At 39.1% G+C, this 21,465-nt stretch overlaps 1 protein-coding gene across 2 annotated transcripts in view; it reads left to right on the top strand.

Moving 5' to 3' along the window:
• The window catches only part of SLC10A7 (solute carrier family 10 member 7), a 210,536-nt gene that overhangs the window by 130,315 nt on the left and 58,756 nt on the right, over nucleotides 1-21,465 (top strand). For both annotated transcript variants that reach the window (XM_045552085.1, XM_045552086.1), the window contains exon 6: nucleotides 15,086-15,121. In XM_045552085.1, the coding sequence (XP_045408041.1) occupies nucleotides 15,086-15,121 (36 nt within the window). The remainder of the gene's footprint in view (nucleotides 1-15,085; nucleotides 15,122-21,465) is intronic.

Genomic DNA, 21,465 nt, shown 5'->3' with positions numbered 1-21,465 from the left:
AAAGTGAAACCCTGTCTCCAAAAAAAATTAAAATTAAACTTAAAAATGAAAATAAAGAATAGTACCCTTTTATATTTCAGTTACTGATAATTCTATCATAGCAACCTATCAGTTACTAATTTTAAAGTTTCTGCAATTATACTTATATTAATCATAAAATGCTAATTGCTCATTAAATATATTCAATTCCTAATTACTTAAAGTTCCATGACATTTTACAGTTACCTGTTAGTGAAAATCCATTCATAAGCATAAACTATATTGTTTTATTTTAAACATACAGTGTTTCTTGCTAATGTGGTGTGCATAGATTTTTTTTTTAACTGTCAAAGTGTGTAGAAGTTGCCCTCTACTGGGGAACTAGAAAAATTAAGTTAACATAGATTTTCAATTTCCTTAAAGACTCTTAGTTAAATTCATTGATGTGATTTACCAGATGATCGCTTCTTGCTCGCTGGCACTTTTAAGTTCTAAAGATATTGAAATGTTTAGCCAAGTACACTTAAAAATAAATATCCGATATGAATATACCTACAGCCCTTTCTGATTGAAAATCTTGGCTGTTCACTATTCCTTCTTAAAAATTCCTAAAGTAACAACACCCATAGTTAAGGTGTAGAAGCAATTGTATTGTAATGAGTCTTTATCTAAACATTAAGGGGAATTAGCTGTGTATAATGATACAACCAAAAATGAGTCATTACTGTTTATAACAATTCACCATAGGAATTTTTCAGATAAAAGTCTAAGCACTCATTTTTTTTTTTTTTTTTTTTGCCAGTGCCTTTGCATTTTCCTGGGTCATAAGATGAAATTTGATTATGGTGAAGCAATTTACTTGTTCTATTAATTGTTGAACTTTTATGCCAAAAAAATTACATTATTATAAAATGGCTAGGTCCCTTGATTAGTTCTTATAAACTGATAAGACAGTTTTCTTCCCTGTGCCATCATTGCTTTTCCTTCTGCCTCCAGGAGTTCTGGCAGGCTTTGGGTAGCACTGCCTTAAAGAGTTCAAAGTCTGGGATCTCTAGGTTTTTCACATCCCAATCGTGTAGTGTATAATTTTCTTCTCCTGCCCACTGATGGCATTGATGGTGAAGGGTAGGTAGGGAAAGAAGAGACTCCCAAAAGTCAGCCTAAATACCTGACTCCTACTGCCTCTGTGCCTTAGGGGTGGCAGGGGAAGATTTGTGGACCAATGACACTCATATGAGGTGCAAATCTTTCTTAGGACTATTGGTTAATTCACCTCCTTCTCCTGACTGAAGCCTCTCTGAGTCACAAAGTTCAGGGCTACTTTTCCAAGCTGTAGGAATGGCTCTGGCTAAGGAATATTATTAAAACACTGGAGTAAATCAGACTATTGATGTATAAGACAAGGCAAGTGGAGTGCAGCTGTCTCCATTCATTTTGTCCATCAATACTCAGTATTGATCACCACAGCTAGATCTAACAGCACTGTGTGCTGTCATTTAGACACATCCAAAAGGAATGGATGAGCTGTGCCAAACCCATTCATTTCACATGTGTAGACATGGTCTGGGTTTTTGTTTGTTTTTTTATGTTAAAGATCTGTTATACGCCTGAACATTAGTTTGGATTAAACTGTTATTTTGAATGCCTTGTTTAAAAGAAAATCAATTTTTAATTAATCTAGAAGTTTATTTTAACATTCAGAGGTCTGAATTAAAAGCCCCTTTTCCAAATTGCCCACAAATCACTTCTTGTTACCTTCTTTCTCTGTCCTCATTGATCTTCATACTATCCCTCTCCTTCATCTTCCACATCTCTGCCTTGCTTTTGCAGACTTTTACAGAAATGTTTTCCCATAGTCTTGTTGGCAGTTCATGGGCTTTTTGGCAGTGGGTGGGGGGGTGTGGAGAGGAGCTGTTTTAAGATTTTATTTTTTTCAAAACTTGTCTCTAATCTGTTCTAATTTTATTATCTATGTCTTTTTTGTCTTATATGTATGACAAATTATATAGCACTGAATAACAACATCCAGATCTTCCATGTGTGAGCTTTGCTCTACTCAACTAGTTTGTGGGAGGCAGGTGTGGTATCAGAAATAAACAACTGGGCAGTGAATTTGAGATATTTAGGTGCTAATAATCTTTGTTTTTCCCCTGACTCTGAGCCTGTGAGTGACAGACACCACCTCCTTGAGGCTCAGCTTTGCAATTTGTAAAGTGAGCTAGCAGATTATCTCCAAAGTCTCTTTTAGCAATAATTCTTTGATTTATCTATATTCTCAAAGAACCTTTATCAGTATATAAACATAATGGCAGAGACCATGGATTCTGGAGAGAATGGCCTATTTCCTACTCTGCCACTTAATGCTTGGAAATTCTGTAAAATTTTTCTGTCTGTGCACCTCAATTTTCTCCTCTTTAAAATGGGGAATTATAACGGCACCCTTCCCATAGGTTTGTAGTGAGGACTGAATGAGTTAGTACATACAAAGAGCACAGGACAGTTTCTGACACAGACACTGTAGGCATTTAATAAATGTCAGCTAGTCTCATGATCACAAATATGAGGGTTGTAAAGCATTTCAGAAAGTGTGTGCTTCTCATGAAATGGATATACTGCTCCCTGAGAGAAGAATTTGTGGACACACATTCATTTATTCATTTGTTCTTTCATTCAGCAAAAAAATTATTGAGTACCTAATATGTTATAGACATTAATGAGCAGATACACATTAAATCTTTTAAGCCAGTGGGAATAAATATCCAGTGTTACTCTAGTGACCCAAGAGGGTTACTTGGTGCATATTCCTATACCATTGGCAGGTTATGTTTGTAGTCTTTGATCCTATTTTATATTATATATTTTGTATTGATTTCCTACAATTCATTTCCTGAATATCTTTTTCTTGTAATTTTCTACTTCCTCATTTGCGTGGTTTTTTTTTCTTTTTACAACTTTTCTTCCCGTTAGACCATCTCCTGACCTCTTAACATTTGTTTTTATTCCTTTTGCTGAGTTCTGTCTCCTGATACTTCCTATAGCTTAGCCATTGTCTCTATAAGCCCCCTTTTTTCTCACCTATAAAATTAGGATAATCAATTTACTTATTGGAATTTTGAATTAAATAATGTTTATAAAGCACTTAGCACAGTTCCTAGTCCATAATATACCTCAATAAATGTTGCCTATTGTTATGATGGTGGTATTTGGTATCAACTGAAGCGGTGATTCTAAAGCAAGAAATACCACAAGCTCCTATGTATAAGATTCAGGCCATTGGAACTTTGGCTGACCACTGGGTAATGTGGAACCATCCTCTTGACATTTTAAGAGAGCTGTGCTTCTTGTGTATAATGTCTGCTGTGCTACTCATGATTGGCTTCCCCATGTATTCCTGGGAAAATAAAATCACAACACCTCAGATTGCAGGTGTGTGCCCATGGTAGAGGCCCACAGGCCAAAATGAACCCTGGCAGGTCTTGTCTTAGCTATGAAAACTTAACATTTTTATACTCCAGTCTTCAAGCAACAAATTTTGATTTAATTTTTTGCTGCCTCCTCTGTCTAATATATACTCTACAAATAAGCATATTTAAGAAGTTTCTTTGGAATGTTAAATCTATAAACTTAGAAGACATTTATGTGAAAATTTCTTAGAAATTAACAGAAAGTTCCCACATCCATCTTACTTTGGGGTTTAGTTAAATTTCTTATTGTATTTGTCACCCAGTCTGGATAGAAAAAGCCAAGTTAATAGCTAATAGTTTTAATACAGGTCTATGAGCTTACATAGCCTGAAAAGAAAATTCACTTTTTTACTTAATAGGTAAAAAGGGAAATCATGAGTTTGAATGATATTTTTTCATCTTTAACATGTATCACTATAATAGTTCTAATTAGCAATGTACATTTATTCTTCCTTTGTGTTCTTGTGTTTATTCATTACCTTTTGTACAGCTCTGGACATAAGGACCCCAAACTCCACGCATTCTGCCTGCTATTTAGCATCTTTAATTGCACCCTCCCCGGTGGTCCCCTTTGCTTTGCTTCCATCACCTTTGGCAAGGAGAACCATCTTCAGATTAGAAATGGTAACGTAAATATTGGCAAAAGGGAAATAGATCCAAGATAAGCAAACTCTATCTCTTGTCCCAGACAGATTACTTTGAAGGGTCCTGAGAAAACTAACATTTGAGATTGCTGAATCACTATCTTTGATAAAAGAAAAGGAACAGAATCAACAGCTGGGGATGTGCAAATGTCACTGCAGATTTCAAAAAAATAAAAAGGGAAGAAAATGTATGTTATACACTATTAACTAGGAATTTTGATAGTAGTCTAGAGAAAAACTAAAGACTCAGTAATTAAATAGTGGGTTATACGGAGTTACAAAGGAACATGCTGTGATGTTTCAAAGCCAGCATGGGTTCACTAAAAGCGAAGTTATTAAAAACAAAAGTTAGTTCCACTTATTTCTTTTTGACATACAATTACTAATTCAAAGCAATACTTTGGAGCAGGGATCTGCAAACTATGGCTCTTGGAGCAAATCTTACCATGCCTGTTTGTTTACCTATTGTCTTTGGCTGCTTTCCAGGTACAACAGCAGATTTGAGTAATTACAACAGTATGGCTTATAAAGCCTAAAATAGTTACTATTTGGCCAAACACAGAAAAGGTTTGCCAACCTCTGCTCTAGAATCTAAATTCATTCTTTCTTTTTCAATGCCTACAAATTACCTGGGGATCTTGCTAAAATGCGGATTATGATATAGTAGCTGTGGGGTGGAGTTGAAGATTTGGCAAGACCAATGTTGCTTGTTCTCAGACCACATTTTAATCTAGTGAGCATCAAGATTTCTAAAAGACATTTAGCAGATTCTCTCACTTTAAATAAAGAAAGAGGGTAAACTATGAATTGGAAGTCAGTTCAGTTGGTTAGAATCTTATTTATTTGAATGATAGTATCCATGAAATGTTAGAAGATCAATGTCATTTTGGAAGGAAGTTTTTCCTGGTCATTTTGAAATGATTATATGATCATCATTGTATGAGCTTAATGGTAATATTTGAAGTCAGCAATAATGAGTTGATAACTCATGTGTTTAGATGACTAATATTAACTGAGTTGGTCTGCTGGACAGTTCCTCTGTTAGAAGACAATTCTTTGTTTGTCTTATATTTCTGTACATCTTGTGAACAGAAGCACTGACTTCCCTTTGTTCTCAACTCTGGAACAAAGGGCAGGTTTGCTTTCTGCCCATTGTGAAAGATTCAGGTTCCCTAAACTCAGTGTTCCTCTCCTGTAATGCAGTCCATCACCTGTGCAGGCATCCATCTCAGCCGATCTGCATCACCCTGTTTGACTTGTGGGCAAGGGGAACTGATGGCAACATCATGCTTAGGCTGCTTGCTGTGCTGTGAGTGATAAAAATCCTTTGGCTCTGACCCAGAGTCTTGTGTCTTCTGCCAGCATACTTGAAAATGTAGCAGGCCAACTTGTTATCTTCAAAGTATGGTAATCTCTGACCCCTCACAATTTTAGACACTCTCTCCAGATAGTCACAACGCAGGTTTTCTGTTACTGACTTTCCTGTCCCTCTGCAACCATGTTCCCGTTATTTTAGTGAAATTCTTGATGTTCCACTTAATAGAGAAAAGAGAAGCTCTAGGGCGGGCACGGTGGCTCACGCCTGTAATCCTAGCCCTCTGGGAGGCCGAGGCGGGTGGATGGCTTGAGGTCAGGAGTTCACGACCAGCCTGAGCGAGACCCCGTCTCTACTAAAAAAATAGAAATAAATTATCTGGACAACTAAAAATATATATATAGAAAAAATTAGCTGGGCATGGTGGCACATGCCTGTAGTCCCAGCTACTCGGGAGGCTGAGGCAGTAGGATCACTTAAGCCCAGGTGTTTGAGGTTGCTGTGAGCTAGGCTGACGCCATGGCACTAACTCTAGCCCAGGCAATAAAGTGAGACTCTGTCTGAAAAAAAAAAAAAGAAAAGAGAAGCTTTAAAATGAAAATTCCTTCAACTTTCTAACATCAAACATACCAAGCTATCTTCATTTGTACCTACTCTGTCCTTTTCTTTTACAATGAAGAGGTATCTGTCCTACGTCCTTTCTACAGGTAACCCTCCAGCTGTGTGCTGGAACTCCTTCACTGATGCCTCTTTAGGTTCAGTAGCTATAATTTCTTCTCTTTACTCAATCTCCATTCCTCTGATCCCCTTTTGTCTCTTTTCTGTGAATTTTGAGAATCTTCAAGATTCTCCTCTCCAAAACGAAGCAAACGACAAAACAAGAAACAACAAACTTCCTTTACCTCACCTTCATTCCACTCAAGTTATTGCTGTCTCTCTCCTCCTTTTTGCAGCTAGACTCTTATTCATTTTCATAGAATTGGGAAGTACAGATTGAATTCTATTATATGTATATAGTGTGTAGTTATGAAGTCCAACTTTTGTATCCATCACCTGAATAGTGTACATTGTACCTCAGAGGTAATTTTTCATTCTCACCTCCTCCCACCTTCCCACAGCTAGACTTCTTAAAAGTGTTGCCCAAACTGTCTCTCATTTCCCTCTGAGCTTCTCAGCCTTCAGACTACTCCAATTTAATGTTCACATTAGTCATTCCATTGAGATTGTTTTCTTCTATGAGATTCAATCTGTATTTTATATTCTTTAACTCCTTATATTTTTGTAGCAATAAACCACCAAACTATATGCTGAGGATTTACTCAACTATATCCACTGTCCACTCTATTCTGAGCTTCAGCCCCATGTATCCCACTACTTACAGCATCTTTAATTACAACGACCTCAAACTCATCATCTTCCCCAAGAAAAACGAATCTGTTCATCCCCAATTCTACCCTGGCTCAGTAATTCGCCCTGTGAACTACTATTTGGTCAAGAATCAATTCAGAAAGCTAACAGACCATCCTCCCTTCCATTTCAACACTTAGTTGGACAGTCCACCAGTCTACGTTTCAAATAGTTTTTGAATCCATCATGTCTCCCTATCTTGATCAGTAAGTTCCATCATTGTATCCCAGATCAGCTTCTGCCTAGACTACTGAACAACCTTCTAATTAGTTTGCCTCCCTCTAATCTTGCTCTGCTTTAATCTCTACACCCAGAGTGATTTTTACCTAACCACAAATAGCATCATGCCATCACCAAGGCCCCTCTCCCACACCCATGGCTGCATAAATGCTGTCGGTGGCTTCCCCTTGCTTTGAGGTGAAGCCCAAACCCCTTACCATGGATTACTAGGCCTTTTTGCTTCACCTGGCTTCCAACTTCATCTCTCACAACTGTACCTCTCACACTCTTCTCTTTCAGTTCCTATATGTTCTTCCTGCTTCCAAAGCCTTTCTTCAGTCTCTTCTCCTTGCCTATGTTTTCTCTCCTTCCCCTTCTGCTCTGTGACTCCATTGCCTGGTTAAGTCCTATTGTTCTTTCAGTTCTCATCCTGCATGCTCTGACCTCCCTATTAAGCACTCTCATAGTTTGCTGAGATTTTCGTTGGAAATACTATCGTTTTATTGTAATTGCTTATCTGTCTTCTCTAAAAAAAACTATGCAGGCATTGATTGTGTATGTGTCTGTGAGATTTGCCACTGTGCCTAATAAGGCCTGGTGTAGTAATCACTAAGGAGGTATTTGTTGAACGTATCAATGACAGATCAAAATCTAGAAAGATAATAGGCCGAATCTAATAAACTAATGTTTAATATGAATATATATAAGACCCTTAATTTTGGCCTGGAAAAAGTCCCAATCTTTTTAGAATTGGACGATAGAAGTGTTTCTTAACCACAATGTTGAAGGTAGAGAGGAACAAGATAGGACAGCTTTCTATGATGGAAACTCTTTATGGACATAAACCACATATTCACCCTCTCCCCTCAGCACCAGTGATGTCCGATCCATAGTTAGTACTCAGTAAGCGTTTGTTTAATTAAACGTAATGTCACTGAGACAAGCCAGCTGCCATTCCCTTAATGTCTCACAGGGCGACATTGCTTTAATGGGGTCACCACAATGTTATTAAAAGTTTTCACAAAAACTATTATTGCACAAAAACTACCACAAAATTATTATTAAAAGTTTTCTTGGCAAGCGTGGTCTCAGACTGGAGAGCATTAACTGGAGGGTGTCAGGGGCTGGTATTGTCCATCTCAAATAGTCCGATGCAGCTGTCTTCACTGTAGTGCAGGGCGCCTGGTAAACAACCCAGCGTGCTCGCGTCAGCTGCTAGAACACCTCTTCCCTTGACAGAGCTACGAACACCGTGCTGAATGCGCCATCTGGGCATGCTAAGGTGCTTAGCCTGTGAAGGTCCAGTCGTAAAGAGGAAAGTGTAGGTAGAGGAGGGGAAAGAGGCCCGTGACTCGCCAATCAGCCACCACTTTCTTTCCAGCTACCCTTCCTAGCCTCCTAATGCCTCTTTCTTTCTTTTTAAAGTTGACTCAGCTATATATTTTGACATCCATCTTATAATATCATAGTCTTTGCAGATCATATACCCTGACCATTTTGTTTAAATTTAGATGTATGCAAAATTACCCATACCACCCCTTGATAATTTATTGCTTAGGATTTATTGGCCAGTCTCATTCACTCATTGGTTTGACATCATTTCATTCTTGAAGAATAAACTTTTTTTCAAACTTTTCAAGCTCTCACTATATACTGACCACAGGACAAAAGGTAAAGATAGCCTGGGGGTTTAGGGTGGCATTAATCATTTTTTTAAGGGACCTTTCCACCAATACAAGGTTCAGAGGAAAGGAGTTGTCAAAGTATAATTTTCGAAAAGTTAAAAACATGGTTTTCTTGCACATATAGAATGCACACATCGAATACTTACTTCACTGAATAATGATGAAACCAACAGGATGGTAAAGTTAGTTCCGAGAAGATTATAGAAATGGGGTTTATATAGACCATCTGAAAAGCATACTGAAATAAGTTTGCTAAATTAGAAACAAAACTGACTAATGCCCACAGGGCAATAAAACCATAATCATTGTAGTTATTTTTTCTATAACCAGGAATCATTTCCATTTCTGCTGGGGAAAAAAACTCTGTAAATAAACATATGATCTTATAGTCTGGGCCCTAACAAATATAAATAGAAGTCAAACAAAGGTATCCCTCTAGGTAGTTAAATGAACTTTTGATTGGCCTGTTGGTGCTCCAGGATGACATCAAAAAGACATGCACTCCTCTTTTTGCCTCATTTCCAAGTTTCAGTCAATTTTTATTAAGTGAGTACTGTGGTCTCTTAAATTCATCTGGGTGTGTGTCTAAGAGAAATCTCAGAACTCTACCCTAAGAGGAAGTGTGGAGGAACTGAAGACTTTTATCCTGGAGAAGACTGAGTGTGGTGACCAAAATGCTAACTTCAGCATTACTCTTCAAATATGAGGAAATAGCTGAAGAGGGCAAAGATTTTACTTACACCGTTGAAGAGCATCAGTTAAAAGGCCATCACCAGGAAAGAGGGTGAGACTTGCTCTAAATTGCTTCAGGGGGAAGAAGGGCAGTAATGGTCCTGGTTTGGACCAGGACCAAGAGAGAGAGCTTCTCCCTTGTGAGAAACCTTCAGCCAGGCCATTGTTTGCCTTGAGAGCAAGGGTGTTTTCTCTCTGGGAGGTTCCCTGGCACAGGTGCACCTACCTGGCCCAGTTCACATCACTGGTGAGGACATGAGAGAGGCAATGGAGGGGTTAACGCTTCAGATGAGGACCAGACAGGGGTATCTCGAAGATTCCTGCAAAACTGATATTCGGTCATTCTGTGAAAACTGAGCTAATGCAATATCCTGGAGACAGAAACCTAAGAAGTCAGTTTTGGTACCTATGTGATCACTGTAGTTGTTGCAGCTAAACTTTTTGGTAGCATTTTCTACTAAAAAATATCATAAGTTCACTTTAGTTTTGCCTTTTATATAAGTCCTATTTCTGAGAGAAGTGCATTAACAGTTTTGTTGTTATTTTTATTACTTGGGACTTTTTAATATGTTTGTGTATTTCAGTGCAACTAAGTCTCAGTATCTCAGATTTGACACTTTTTTCCCCCCTTTCCACCAAAGTCATTGAAATATATTCACCCAGTCATTCACATTGAGGTGTAAATGGATTTTCTGAAAGTTTTTCAGGAGACAGTGAAAGCCAGTCACTTTGTGACTTGACATCTTCAGGTGTTGCCATCAGAAAGCTTCATACACCATCCCAATTGCAAGGATGCTAAAACTATGTCTTGATCTTGAATCTGCAATGAGAGGATAACATCTTTTGCCAGAAGTGCTCATCCACCTGTTTGGTTTTATCCATTTGTGTAGAATTTACTTAGGAAAGAGAAAGGAAGGGAATTAAATTGAGCCCTTATGTACCCAAAATAAAATAACATGTTTGACTTTCCAGTTTTCAATGATTGTTGCTGACACAGTTTAAATTTTTAGTTCAACCTTTCTACCATTGATATTTGCAAAAACTTGACTTAAAAAAATGTATCAGCCATGTGACACGAAGGCTTGCTTCTCAATTTGTTTCATGTCATCAAAAAGACGTACTGAGCCTGAAGCTCCTCTCAGATTTACTCTTCAAATAAAACCCTGAGAAAATAGCTTAATATTGCAAAGATTTTATTTACACCATTCAAGACTGCAGGTTCTGGAGTCAAGGAGAGATTCAATTCCTGGCACTGCCTCTTCCTACTTTAGTCAGCTTCCTTACCCAACAGATGGGGATAATAATAGTACCCACTTCATAGAGTTGTTGTAAGGATTACATGAAATAATGTATATAATGTCCTTGCCACAGTATCTGATATAAGTACTACATAAATGTTAGCTATTATTATTTTAATAATATTTGATGACTTCACCAAAGCTCAATTGTGGCACTCTTGTCAAAGAATATATCATGGCTAACTTATTTCCTAATACAACTGAAAAGTAAGTTTCAGCATTATGTAATAATTTAGTCTTAGTTAATAAACTTGAACAGCTATTCTTAAAAAAATAAGGAGGAATACTGAATCCAGAATTAGAAAATACTTCCTATTCACCAGGAAACTTTTAGTATTTTAGGAATAAATATTGCAAGTCCTTGGAAAAGCTGGAAAGAAACTGTTGTGTGTTGGTGACTATACATTCAGGCAGAAAGCCCGTAGATAAAAGTGCTCTGCTTTCCAGAATGAGTATCCCTAAGAATCAGTTGTCAACTTGAGACAAAGATCATACAGCAACTAATTGCTACATATATTTCATAAACATAACTCTGTAAAAACGATATTGGTTTTGGAAATCTGCTCCCTGGTATGGTGGAGTCAGTTCTGGATTTAGAATTGGATGAAGCAGGCTCAAGCCCAGGGTGTGCCATTTATTGGCTGTGTGACTTTGGGTTTGGTCGACCTGTAATATCTCTGCTGAGAAATCTGTTGTTAGTCTGAGGAAGATTCCTTTTATATGACTTGATGCTTTTGTCTTGCTATTTTTAAAATTCTGTGTCTTTGACTTTTGAAAGTTTGACAGTAATGTGCCTTGGAGAAGACCTTTTGGGGTTGAAATTACATGGAGATTGTTGAGCTTCCTGTATCTTTATGTCTTTATATCTTGTAAGACTTGGGAAGTTTTCAGCAATTGTTTTATTAAATAGCTTTTCTATGCCTTTGCCTATCTTTTCTTCTTCTGAAAATTCAAAACTTTAAATATTTGGGCACTTTATTGTATCCCATATGTCATGTCATCTTTCTTCTTTTTTATTGTTTTTTCTTTTTTTTTTTTTTTCTTTTTGGTCTGACTGGGTTATTTCAAAAGACCTGCCATCAAGTTCAAAAATTACTTCTTCTGCTTGATCTAATCTATAGTTGTAGCTCTTGATTGTATTTTTTTATTTTATTAATTGAATTCTTCAGTTTCAGGATTTCTGTTTGTTTCTTTTTTTATGATGTCTCTTTGTTTAATTTCTCATTCAGATCATGAATTGTTTTCCTGATTTCTTGGTGTCATTTAGCTTTGTTCTCTTGTATCTCACTGAGTTTCTTTGCTTTCACTATTTTGAATTCTTTTTCAGACATTTAATAAATTTCCTTTTCTATAGGATCTGTTATCAGAGAATTATTGTGTTCCTTTGGAGGGGTAATCTTTCCTTGCTTTTTCATGTTTCTTGTTGCCTTATGTTGATATATGTGCACCTGGTGTAACAGTTGCTTCTTTCAATTTTATAGATTGACTTTCATAGGGAAAGACTTTTTCCTATAGATTTATCTGTGTCAGTTAGGTAGGGTGCTTTGGCTTCAATTCTGTGTGGGCACAGTAGTACAATCTCCATATGATTTCTTTGGCTATAATCAGCATCAGTGGTGTGTGATTTTTAGTGGAGACTGTGGTGACGCTTTGCTGGGGACAGCAACACCAGATGGGCTGGTCCTTGGGCACCAGTTGCAGTGGTGGAGGGCAGTGTGGGCCTGTCCTCAGGCCCCCAGATGGTACACGTAGGCACCGGCAGTGGTGGGTATAGCAGATCCAGACAACGTGCACAGACATCAGCAGTTGCAGCAGTGGAGGTGGGTGGGTCTTTCTTAAGGCCCACCACTGATATGCAAGGGTGAAAGTGGTAGGGGGTAGAGCAGATCAATTCCCAGGCCCCTAGATGATGTGCATAGGTGCCAGCAGCTGCAGTGGCAGGTGGAGCAGGGCTCTCTTCATGCCTCTGAGTGGTACACGTGGGTGCTGGTGGTGGCAGGTGAAGCAGGCCTCTATTCCCACCCCGCAGTGGTGCATGTGGGTACCAGTGGTAGTGAGCAGGGGCGGGTCAATTCCTAGGCCCCCCAAACAGTGTGCATGGGTGCCGGTGTGGCAGTGGTAGGCAGGGCAGGCCCATCTTCAGGCCCCCAGATGGTGCATGTGGGTATTGGCAGGCAGGATAGATGAATCCCCAGGGCCTCAGGTGATGTCTGCAGGTGCCAATAGTGGGTGGGGTGGGGCTGTTCTTAGTACCCTGGATGGTGTTTGTGGGTGCTGGCAGTGGTAGCAGCAGGTGCTGTGGACCTCTTTCAAGCTGGTCCTGGTAGAGCGTGCAGGTGCTGGTAGCAGAAAATAAGATGGGTCAATCATCAGTTCCCCACAGGACGTGCATAGGTGCCAGTGGCAGTGGTAACAGGTAGGGCTGGCCTGTCGTCTGTCCCCTGGATTGTGTATGTGGGTGCTGGCAGGTGGGGTATGTCAATCCCCAGGCCCTTAGACGATGTGCACGGGCACCAGAAGTGGGCAGGATGGGACTGTTTGCAGGCCTCCGATGGTGCACCCGGGCACTGGCAGTGGTGGCAGGTGAGGGGCTGTCAATCCTCAGGCCCCTGGACAATGCATGTGCACAGGCGGTGGTGGTAGCAGTGGTGATAGCAGCTTCTTTTACTCTATATTGAACTTTGTTCCTAAGTCAGTATCCCTTACTGGGTTATAAGCTGTTTAAGTGTGGGATCATGTTGTATTTGCTCTTGAATCTCCAGTGATGAGCATAGTCCCCGCAAAAAAGTGGATGTTCAATCAGTATTTAAGCAAACTGACTTGAAATTGGATGGCTCTCACATAGACTGAAACAGACAGATATTTTCATTTCCATGTAGCTCTATAAAGTTTGGAATTCCTCCTAGAGTCTGAACATCGTCCGTGTCATTGAAGGACAGTAGCCTTTCTAAGTTAAAAATTATTTTGGCATTTAGCACATTTAGCTCTCCTAAATGTACTAATGAGAACCTGTTTTATAGACACCAATGGAGTTGATAAGCCACAATACCTGTTTTAATAAGTAGATTTTAAAGTTACTCTTAAATTAAATGTTTTGCCAATTGTAAAAGCTTGCACAATAAAGAGGCAGTTATTCTATTATTTAATAATAAAACAAATCTGCATTGTGGATATTCACATGTGTATATGCCCAAGAAAGTCATGGTAGCAATGTTCATATAAAGTAAGCCAGTCCCTCTTGAGCCACATCCAAAACAATTTAGTTACTGTAATGACAAAAGGACTCCCATATAAATACCAAAAGGACATTTTTCCAAAAGTAATGAAGTGGTCCCAGACCTGGATCCTGGGTACTGTCTGGGTAGAGTGCTTCTCTCTTTCTCTCTCCCTCCCTCCCTCCCTCTTCCTCCTTTCTCTCTCTCTCTCTTTTAAATACACACAAACACATCCTCAGATTCTCTGAAAATTTAAAATTCCAAGTAGAATTCATTAATAAAAATCTGAAATGCTTTTTCTTGTATAAATCATAACAAAGTATTGAGAGATAAAGAAGAACTAAGACCAGCAAATAATCATCTGCTGCTCCAAAACTGAAATCTGTCATTTCAACTCCCAACTCAAGCACTTAGTTTTAAAGATTTGCCTTCAAGAAACCTTAAAAGCTGGTATCCGGCCTCATTGGCAACAGCCTCAAACTGTTCCCTGTCATCGAAGAAAACAAATCTTTTGCTCGTTTCTGCCTAGGGGAGGCAGAGGGACTGAGGTGGTCCTATGTGGCTGAATTAGATGAAAGACTTGCCTTCCACCATGGAGACATGGAGTCTAATCAAGTGAAATGAGTTTTGAGATCCCAGCTCATTTCCTAGGGGAGATCCGTTCACGTTACAAAATCACGGCATCTCATTCATCACAGCTGACGTGGTCTTTGCTCAGGAGAGGACCCCAACTGGGACTAAACCACCTGTCTTCTCTCAAAAAGGGGCACTTTATCCAAGTTAGAGTTGAAAACCATGGAGTGAGAAAGCTTGCCAGCCACAGCTTCTTATCCATGTGATACATGTGCAATGTGGAAGGGAACTTAGGTTTACAAAAGGAAAGATGAGTTTAAGGAAGATCAGTGGTTGTGCTTTTACTGATGCCAAATACAAATAATTGTAACAGAGATGTTAAGGCACGATGGGAGGGAAAGCCAAGACTAGGGCTCCCTCTTCTTTATCTCCTAGATTTTATTAAACTAAAGTGAGAAGGATAAGCATTTCCATGCCTCAGAGTTTAAAATGGCAAAGAAAATATCCTGATTTCCAGGCTGATAAATGATCATCATCTCTTTTATTTCTTTCAGGGCATCGTTATAACACCCCTGCTACTGCTGCTTTTTGTGAGTATTTTGATGTTGTCTTTGATATTCTTTATTAAAAGCTATCTATACCCCTTTAAAGAGGGTCATTAGGATAAAATTGAAGTATGAATTTTTTTGCACCACATTTTGAACTGTTCTATTTGAGCTCTGCCAAGTAATAACACTCACACACACACAAAGCAGCTTCACAGTCTTGTGATCCAAGAACAGCATCGGGACCCAGTTATTAGGCCTCAAACTCCTGGCTAAGTCATTAGCTATTATAAATTAATAACCTGTGACACAGGTCACAAATGTACTGCTCTTTATTTTCTGATTAGTAAAACTAAAGTGATTGATAGTGACCCAGTGTTTGATAGTGTTTGACAGAAAGAGCCTTGGAGCAGGGGATCAGGGAAGTTTGGGTTCCAAGGCTGATACTGATAGTAGCCAGTTTCTCACCTTGTGGAAGACTGCCTCGATTTGTTCGTCTGTAGGATGGGAATCAGTTGACACCTATTCCATTCTGTCTCCAAGGGATAATGAAATGTGCTTTAGAAATAAAACATACAAGTAGATACAAGCTCCTGGTTAACTAAACAAAAATTGTTCTGAAAACAAGAAATGCTAATTAACTGTCTTATTTCTTTTGGCACTAAGCATGTGAGAAATTAGATGAAAGACTATAATAGAAATTAATGTTATCTCATGCCGAGCAAAGCATATGTAATCATGAATGATACCTAAAATATTTTATGAACTGTGCATTTTTTCATACACAAATATTCCAAATATAAATCACTCTACTTATCACTGAAATGTAGTGGGGATGTGTTTCTGGGAGTATAATGCAGCTGTTTGACTAGCACCATTTATCAGTGAATTAAAACTATGGGGAAAATTTATTTAATTATAGTATAATTACCCAAGTTGGAATTCAATTAGAGTAATAGAGTGAGGGACTTCATTTCTTACCAGCTGTGTAGGAAATAGAAAGGAATAGATATACTACTAAACAGTTGGAGTCTGCATCTTTCATGAAAGACATTACCTTCAAGTAATAAACCTCAGCCTTACCCTCCCTTCTGAAATGCTAGCTCCATTATGGCAAGGTAAGAAGAGTCAAATAATCAGATCACTTTCCTCAACATGAAACAACCTCATGAATTTGGACTTTACCGATGCAGAATTTGCACTGAGTTAAATTGAAACTAAAGTGAATATTTGCATTAATTTGGAAGAAAAGACTTCTTATGTACCGATCTGCTCACTAAATGTGAGATTCTGGAATCATCCATCAGTGCTTTTTTCCAAATCCTGGGATCACAAGGGCAGTTACCCAGGAGCAGTCCTCAGTGGCATAGTATGCCGGCCAGTCTGAGGTCCCCACTCGCAGTGGGTCAAGGGACTAGTATAGAGCTTGGCATCTAGTAAGTGCCCAGCAAATGGCTGCATAGCCCACCTGTTCTCCGTTGCAGGAGAGGGCAACTGTTACTCATGTAACTCATTTAAGAAGAGCAGGAGAGACGTTATAGCCGCAACAAGGGGCCTGAAACCTGGGGTAACACTTTTGAGTATCTTGGAGGCTGAAATCTCAGGGACCCTGTTTCAGCTCATGATTGAAGAACCAAATAAATACTTTTATCCCTCTCCTTCCCATCTACATGCCATAACAATACATTTTCTCAGTTGATAAAAATTATGGCATCTCTTTATTACAAGCTTTCTCGCATTCACAGACTCATAGGCTTGTGAGCATTAGTTGGTTCAACATTTTAAACTCATAGACCTATAAGAATAGTGAAAGAGATGTCAAGACCTTCAACTTAAAAGTTTAATGCTTCCCTTCTGAGCCAACTGGGCTGTCCCAATAGGTTCAGTGGCATCATCACACTCATCAATAGATCCTTCTATGTTATATGACTTTAAATCACGTGCATAGTGTGTATGCACTTTTTGTCTGTTTAGGTTGTCATGCATTTTATAAACAATGGGAATTTCTTAAACACAGGGGTTACTAAGCCTCATTTACTGAGCAGGACAAAACCTGAGTGACTTAAAATATGAACATATTCCATAAAAGATGTATTATTTTTTTCTCAATACCCCTGTTATGAGTTGAATTATTTCCCCCCAAAAGATATGTGGAAGGCCTAACCCTCGGTACGTCAGAAAATAAGGTCTTATTTGAAATAGGGTCATTGCAAATGTAATTAGTTAGATGAGGACATAGTGGAGTAGGATGGGCCCTTAATATGCGTGGTGTCCTCGTAAGAAGAGGAGGCAGAGACACACAGGAGGAACTCCACATGACAATGGAGGCAGAGATTAGAGTGATGCATTTACAAGCCAAGGAACACCAAGGATTACTGGCAAACATCAGAATCTGGAAGAGATAAGGAAGGATCCTCTCCTGCAGATTTCAGAGGGAGCATAGCTCTGCTTGATTGCAGACTTACAGCTTCCAGAACTGTGAGATAATACATCCCTGTTGTTTTAAGCTGCCACAGTTTGTGGGCTGTGTTATAGGAAATTGTTTTCTCACACCATGAAAATGGAAATTTTGTGGTATCCAGGCACAGTAGCTAATGAAGGCCATTTTTGCTGATGGAATATTAGTACCCTGTATTTTTAACCTCTTCTAAGGCTATCCCCTTTACTTTCTTGCTCCAACTGAAACCTGTCCTCTGATTCATGTTTCTGCTGCAGGCATCTTTCATGTCACTGAGCCTTGAAATGGGGTAAGGTGTCTTCCTTGTGCCTCATTACCAATTCCAGATCATCTCCCATGTCCTCTCCATGCAATCCTCTGGTTCCTTTGAAGGGTTATGACAACACAACTGTACCATATGCTACTCCTCTTTGTTGTAATTATCAATAGAACCCCAGGTCACTATCAGTCCAAAAAATGTTAGCATCTTCACATTGTTTTCTTTTTAATAGCGCATATTTCTAGTTCTTGGTATTTTCAAAATTTAGGTAGAGGATCCTTCCAATATCCTGCCCTCTGAATTGTTTTTTTTTATTTCAGAATATTATGGGGGTACAAAAATTTCGGTTACTTATAATACCTTTGCCTCACCCAAGCCAGTGCTACAAGCATGCCCCTCTCCCGTACAGTGCACTCCACACCCATTAGTTGTGAGTTTACCCACTCCCACCACCTCCTCCCACCTGACCGGCACCCAATGAATATTACTTGGGAGAAAATATTTGCATTCTACATTGACTGGAGTGAGTTCAAGAAAGAATGGAAGAAGAGTTAAAGACAGTGATAATTAATAACTCTTTTGGGGAACTTTACTGTAAAGGATATGGAAAGTGGGGCAGTCACAAAGCTAATAAAAAAATCAAGAGAAAATTCTTTTTTTTAAGTTTGGAAAATTAGTAGCATATTCATATCAATAGAATTAATGCAGTTATAGAGGGAAAAATTGATATAGTAAAAAGAAGGGAAAATTTGTGAACACATATCATTGAGTAAGCTCCAGTGCATAAAGGGAAAGTGTGGCCTCCTAAACACAGAGAGTAATAGGAGGGAAGTCCTGGTACATGGGCAGAGATGCAAGTAAATTGGTTGACGGGACCATAGGAGCTTACATAAGTTCTCTTCTGATTATTTTTTTCTCAGTGAAATGGGAGGTAAACTTAGTGATGGAGGACAAGAAAGGCAAGGAGGTGTTGGAGATTTGACAAGTGAGAAGAGGTGAAGTAGTTATGTGGGAGAGTGAAGAGTGAGTGGAATGAGCAAATGCAGTGGGATAGTCAGCAGCACCAAGGGCCATCCTCAGAGTCTTTACATGTGCTGTTGGCTCAGCCTGGATTTTTTCCCCTAAATGTCTACATGGCTCCCTTCTTCACTCTGATCATGTCTCTGGTCAAATGTCATTTTAGGAGAGATACCTTTCCTGACTACTTCATATGAAATAATATATTCTATCACTCTCCCCAACCTACCATGCTTAATTGTTCTATATTAGGGTACTCCAGGAAAAAGAACCATGAGGAGATAGATACAGATATAGATATAGATATATAGATACAGATATATGAGGAGTTTTTTATGGGAATTGGCTCACACAATTATGGAGGCCTAGAAGTGCCACCATCTGCCATCTGCAAGCTGGAGAAACAGGAAAGCGAATGATATAATTCAGTCCAAGTTCGAAGGCCTGAGAATCAGAGAAACCATGTATATAACTCTCAGTCCCAGTCCAAGTCCAAAGGCCCAAGAACCAAGAGCCCCAGTATTCAAAAACATGAGAAGATGGATGTCCCAGATCAAGAAGAGAGAGCAAATTTGCCTTTCTTCTTCTTGTTTATTCTGGCTCTCAATGGATTAGACAATGCCTTTCCCCATTGGCAAGGGCAGGTCTTCTTTACTCAGTCTGCCAATTCCAATGCTAATCTCTCCAAGAAACACCCTAAAATAATGTTTTACCAGCTATCTGGGCATTCCTTAGCCCAGTCAACGTGTAAAATTAACCATCACAGGTTCCTCTCAGCATTTATCATCACATGACATCTTAATCTTTTGTTAATTTGTTTATCTATCCTCCTCAACTGGAATGTAAGCATCACAAGAGAGCAGGGACTTTATCTGTTTGAGTCACTGTTTTAATCCGAATATCCAAAATAGCGTCTGGCCATGGAAGCCACTCAAAAACATTTCTTTTTTTTTTTTGAGACGGAGTCTCACTCTGTTGCCTGGGCTAGAGTGCCGTGGCGTCAGCCTCACTCTCAGCAACCTCAAATTCCTGGGCTCAAGCGATCCTCCTGCCTCAGCCTCCCAAGTAGCTGGGACGACAGGCATGTGCCACCATGGCTGGCTAATTTTTTTTTGTTTCTATATATATTTTTAGCTGTCCATATAATTTCTTTCTATTTTTAGTAGAGATGGGGTCTCGCTCTTGCTCAGGCTGGTCTGGAACTCCTGAGCTCAAATGATCCATCCGCCTCGGCCTCCCACAGTGCTGGGATTACAGGCGTGAGCCAGGGCGCCCGGCCCTCAAAAACATTTTTTGAACACACAATTGGACAAATGGATGGATGTATGTGTCCACAAAGCTGGGTTGGAGCTACAGATACTGATGTTTACTTGTTACGTGATCTACCTTCAGGGACACCTTCTTTATTATGAAGCCACTTTGAAGGGACTGAGTTCATTTTCCCTCACGCTCTGTTTGTAGAGAGGTAGCATGGTATAGTGAAAAGGCATGAAATCTTGGTTTAATTTGCAGCCAGTACCAGTTGTATAACAGTAGATTTTCTTTAACACTTCTCAGCCTCAGTTTTTACCTCTGTAAAAGGAGGATTATGGTAAGATGAAATTAATTAATGGATGTGGAAGCATGCTGTAAAGAACCATGCAAATGTTAGTTATTTAAATTTGACACTTCATTAGAGAAAAATAGAAAATAGTCCCAGGAAGCACAAGTTTTTGTGAAAGCACTCATCTGAAATGCAGCAACAGTCTAGCTGGTTCAGATCTTAATAATGATGAGTTGAGTCTTAATACTTAAAACTTTAGGATTCTATAATCATATATAACCTATAATTTTATAACCTTGCGTGTAAGGGAATCCAATGCTTGCCATAGCTGATAGTGAGAGCAGTGAAACTTTTCCTAAAATATCACCTTTTGCTCCTAAGACCCTATCTTAGTTTGTTGAGGCTGCTGTAACAAAGTACTATAAACTTGGTGGCTTATAAGCAACAGAAATTATTTCTCACAGTTTTGGAGGCTGGCAAGTCCAAGATCAAGGTAGATTCAGTGAGTGCTGAGGGCCCACTTTCTGGCTCACAGATGCTCCTTTTTGCTCTGTCCTTGCTTGGTGGAAGGGGCAAGATAACTCTCTAGGGCCTCTTTTCTAAGGGGACTAATTCACAAGGGCTCCACCCTCATGACCTAATCACCTCCCAAAGGCCTTACCTCCTAATACGAGCACCTGTGGGGCTGGTATTTCAACGTACAAATTTTGGTGGGACAAAAACATTCAGATCATAGCAGACCCAAAGTACTTTGATGTATATTACCTCAACTATCTTGATAACATACCTCTCATTTTGGCAAGGGCAGGAATTATTGGTTTTTTTTTATTTTGTCAGTGTATATACCTCAGTCCATGGAGTTTCTATCTGTGAGGGTAAATTAAGGCCTTGTCTAGCTTTAAAAACTGTACTTATAAATTCTTATTAATTTTCCTTATGAAACAATGTTACAAGTGGCAACTATCCACTAGATTTTAACTTCTACTAAGCCAGGAGTCATACATGTCTTATTCGTTACCTTTTCTCCAATGCCAAGTATTCAATAAATATTTGTTGGAAGCAGGGCAACAGAAAGGTGGATGAGCAATGAATAATTAGAATGGTTCAGATGA

The sequence above is a fragment of the Lemur catta genome, chromosome 5 (assembly GCF_020740605.2).
Source record: "Lemur catta isolate mLemCat1 chromosome 5, mLemCat1.pri, whole genome shotgun sequence".
Taxonomy (NCBI): domain Eukaryota; kingdom Metazoa; phylum Chordata; class Mammalia; order Primates; family Lemuridae; genus Lemur; species Lemur catta.
This window is presented reverse-complemented; position numbering and strand designations above follow the sequence as displayed.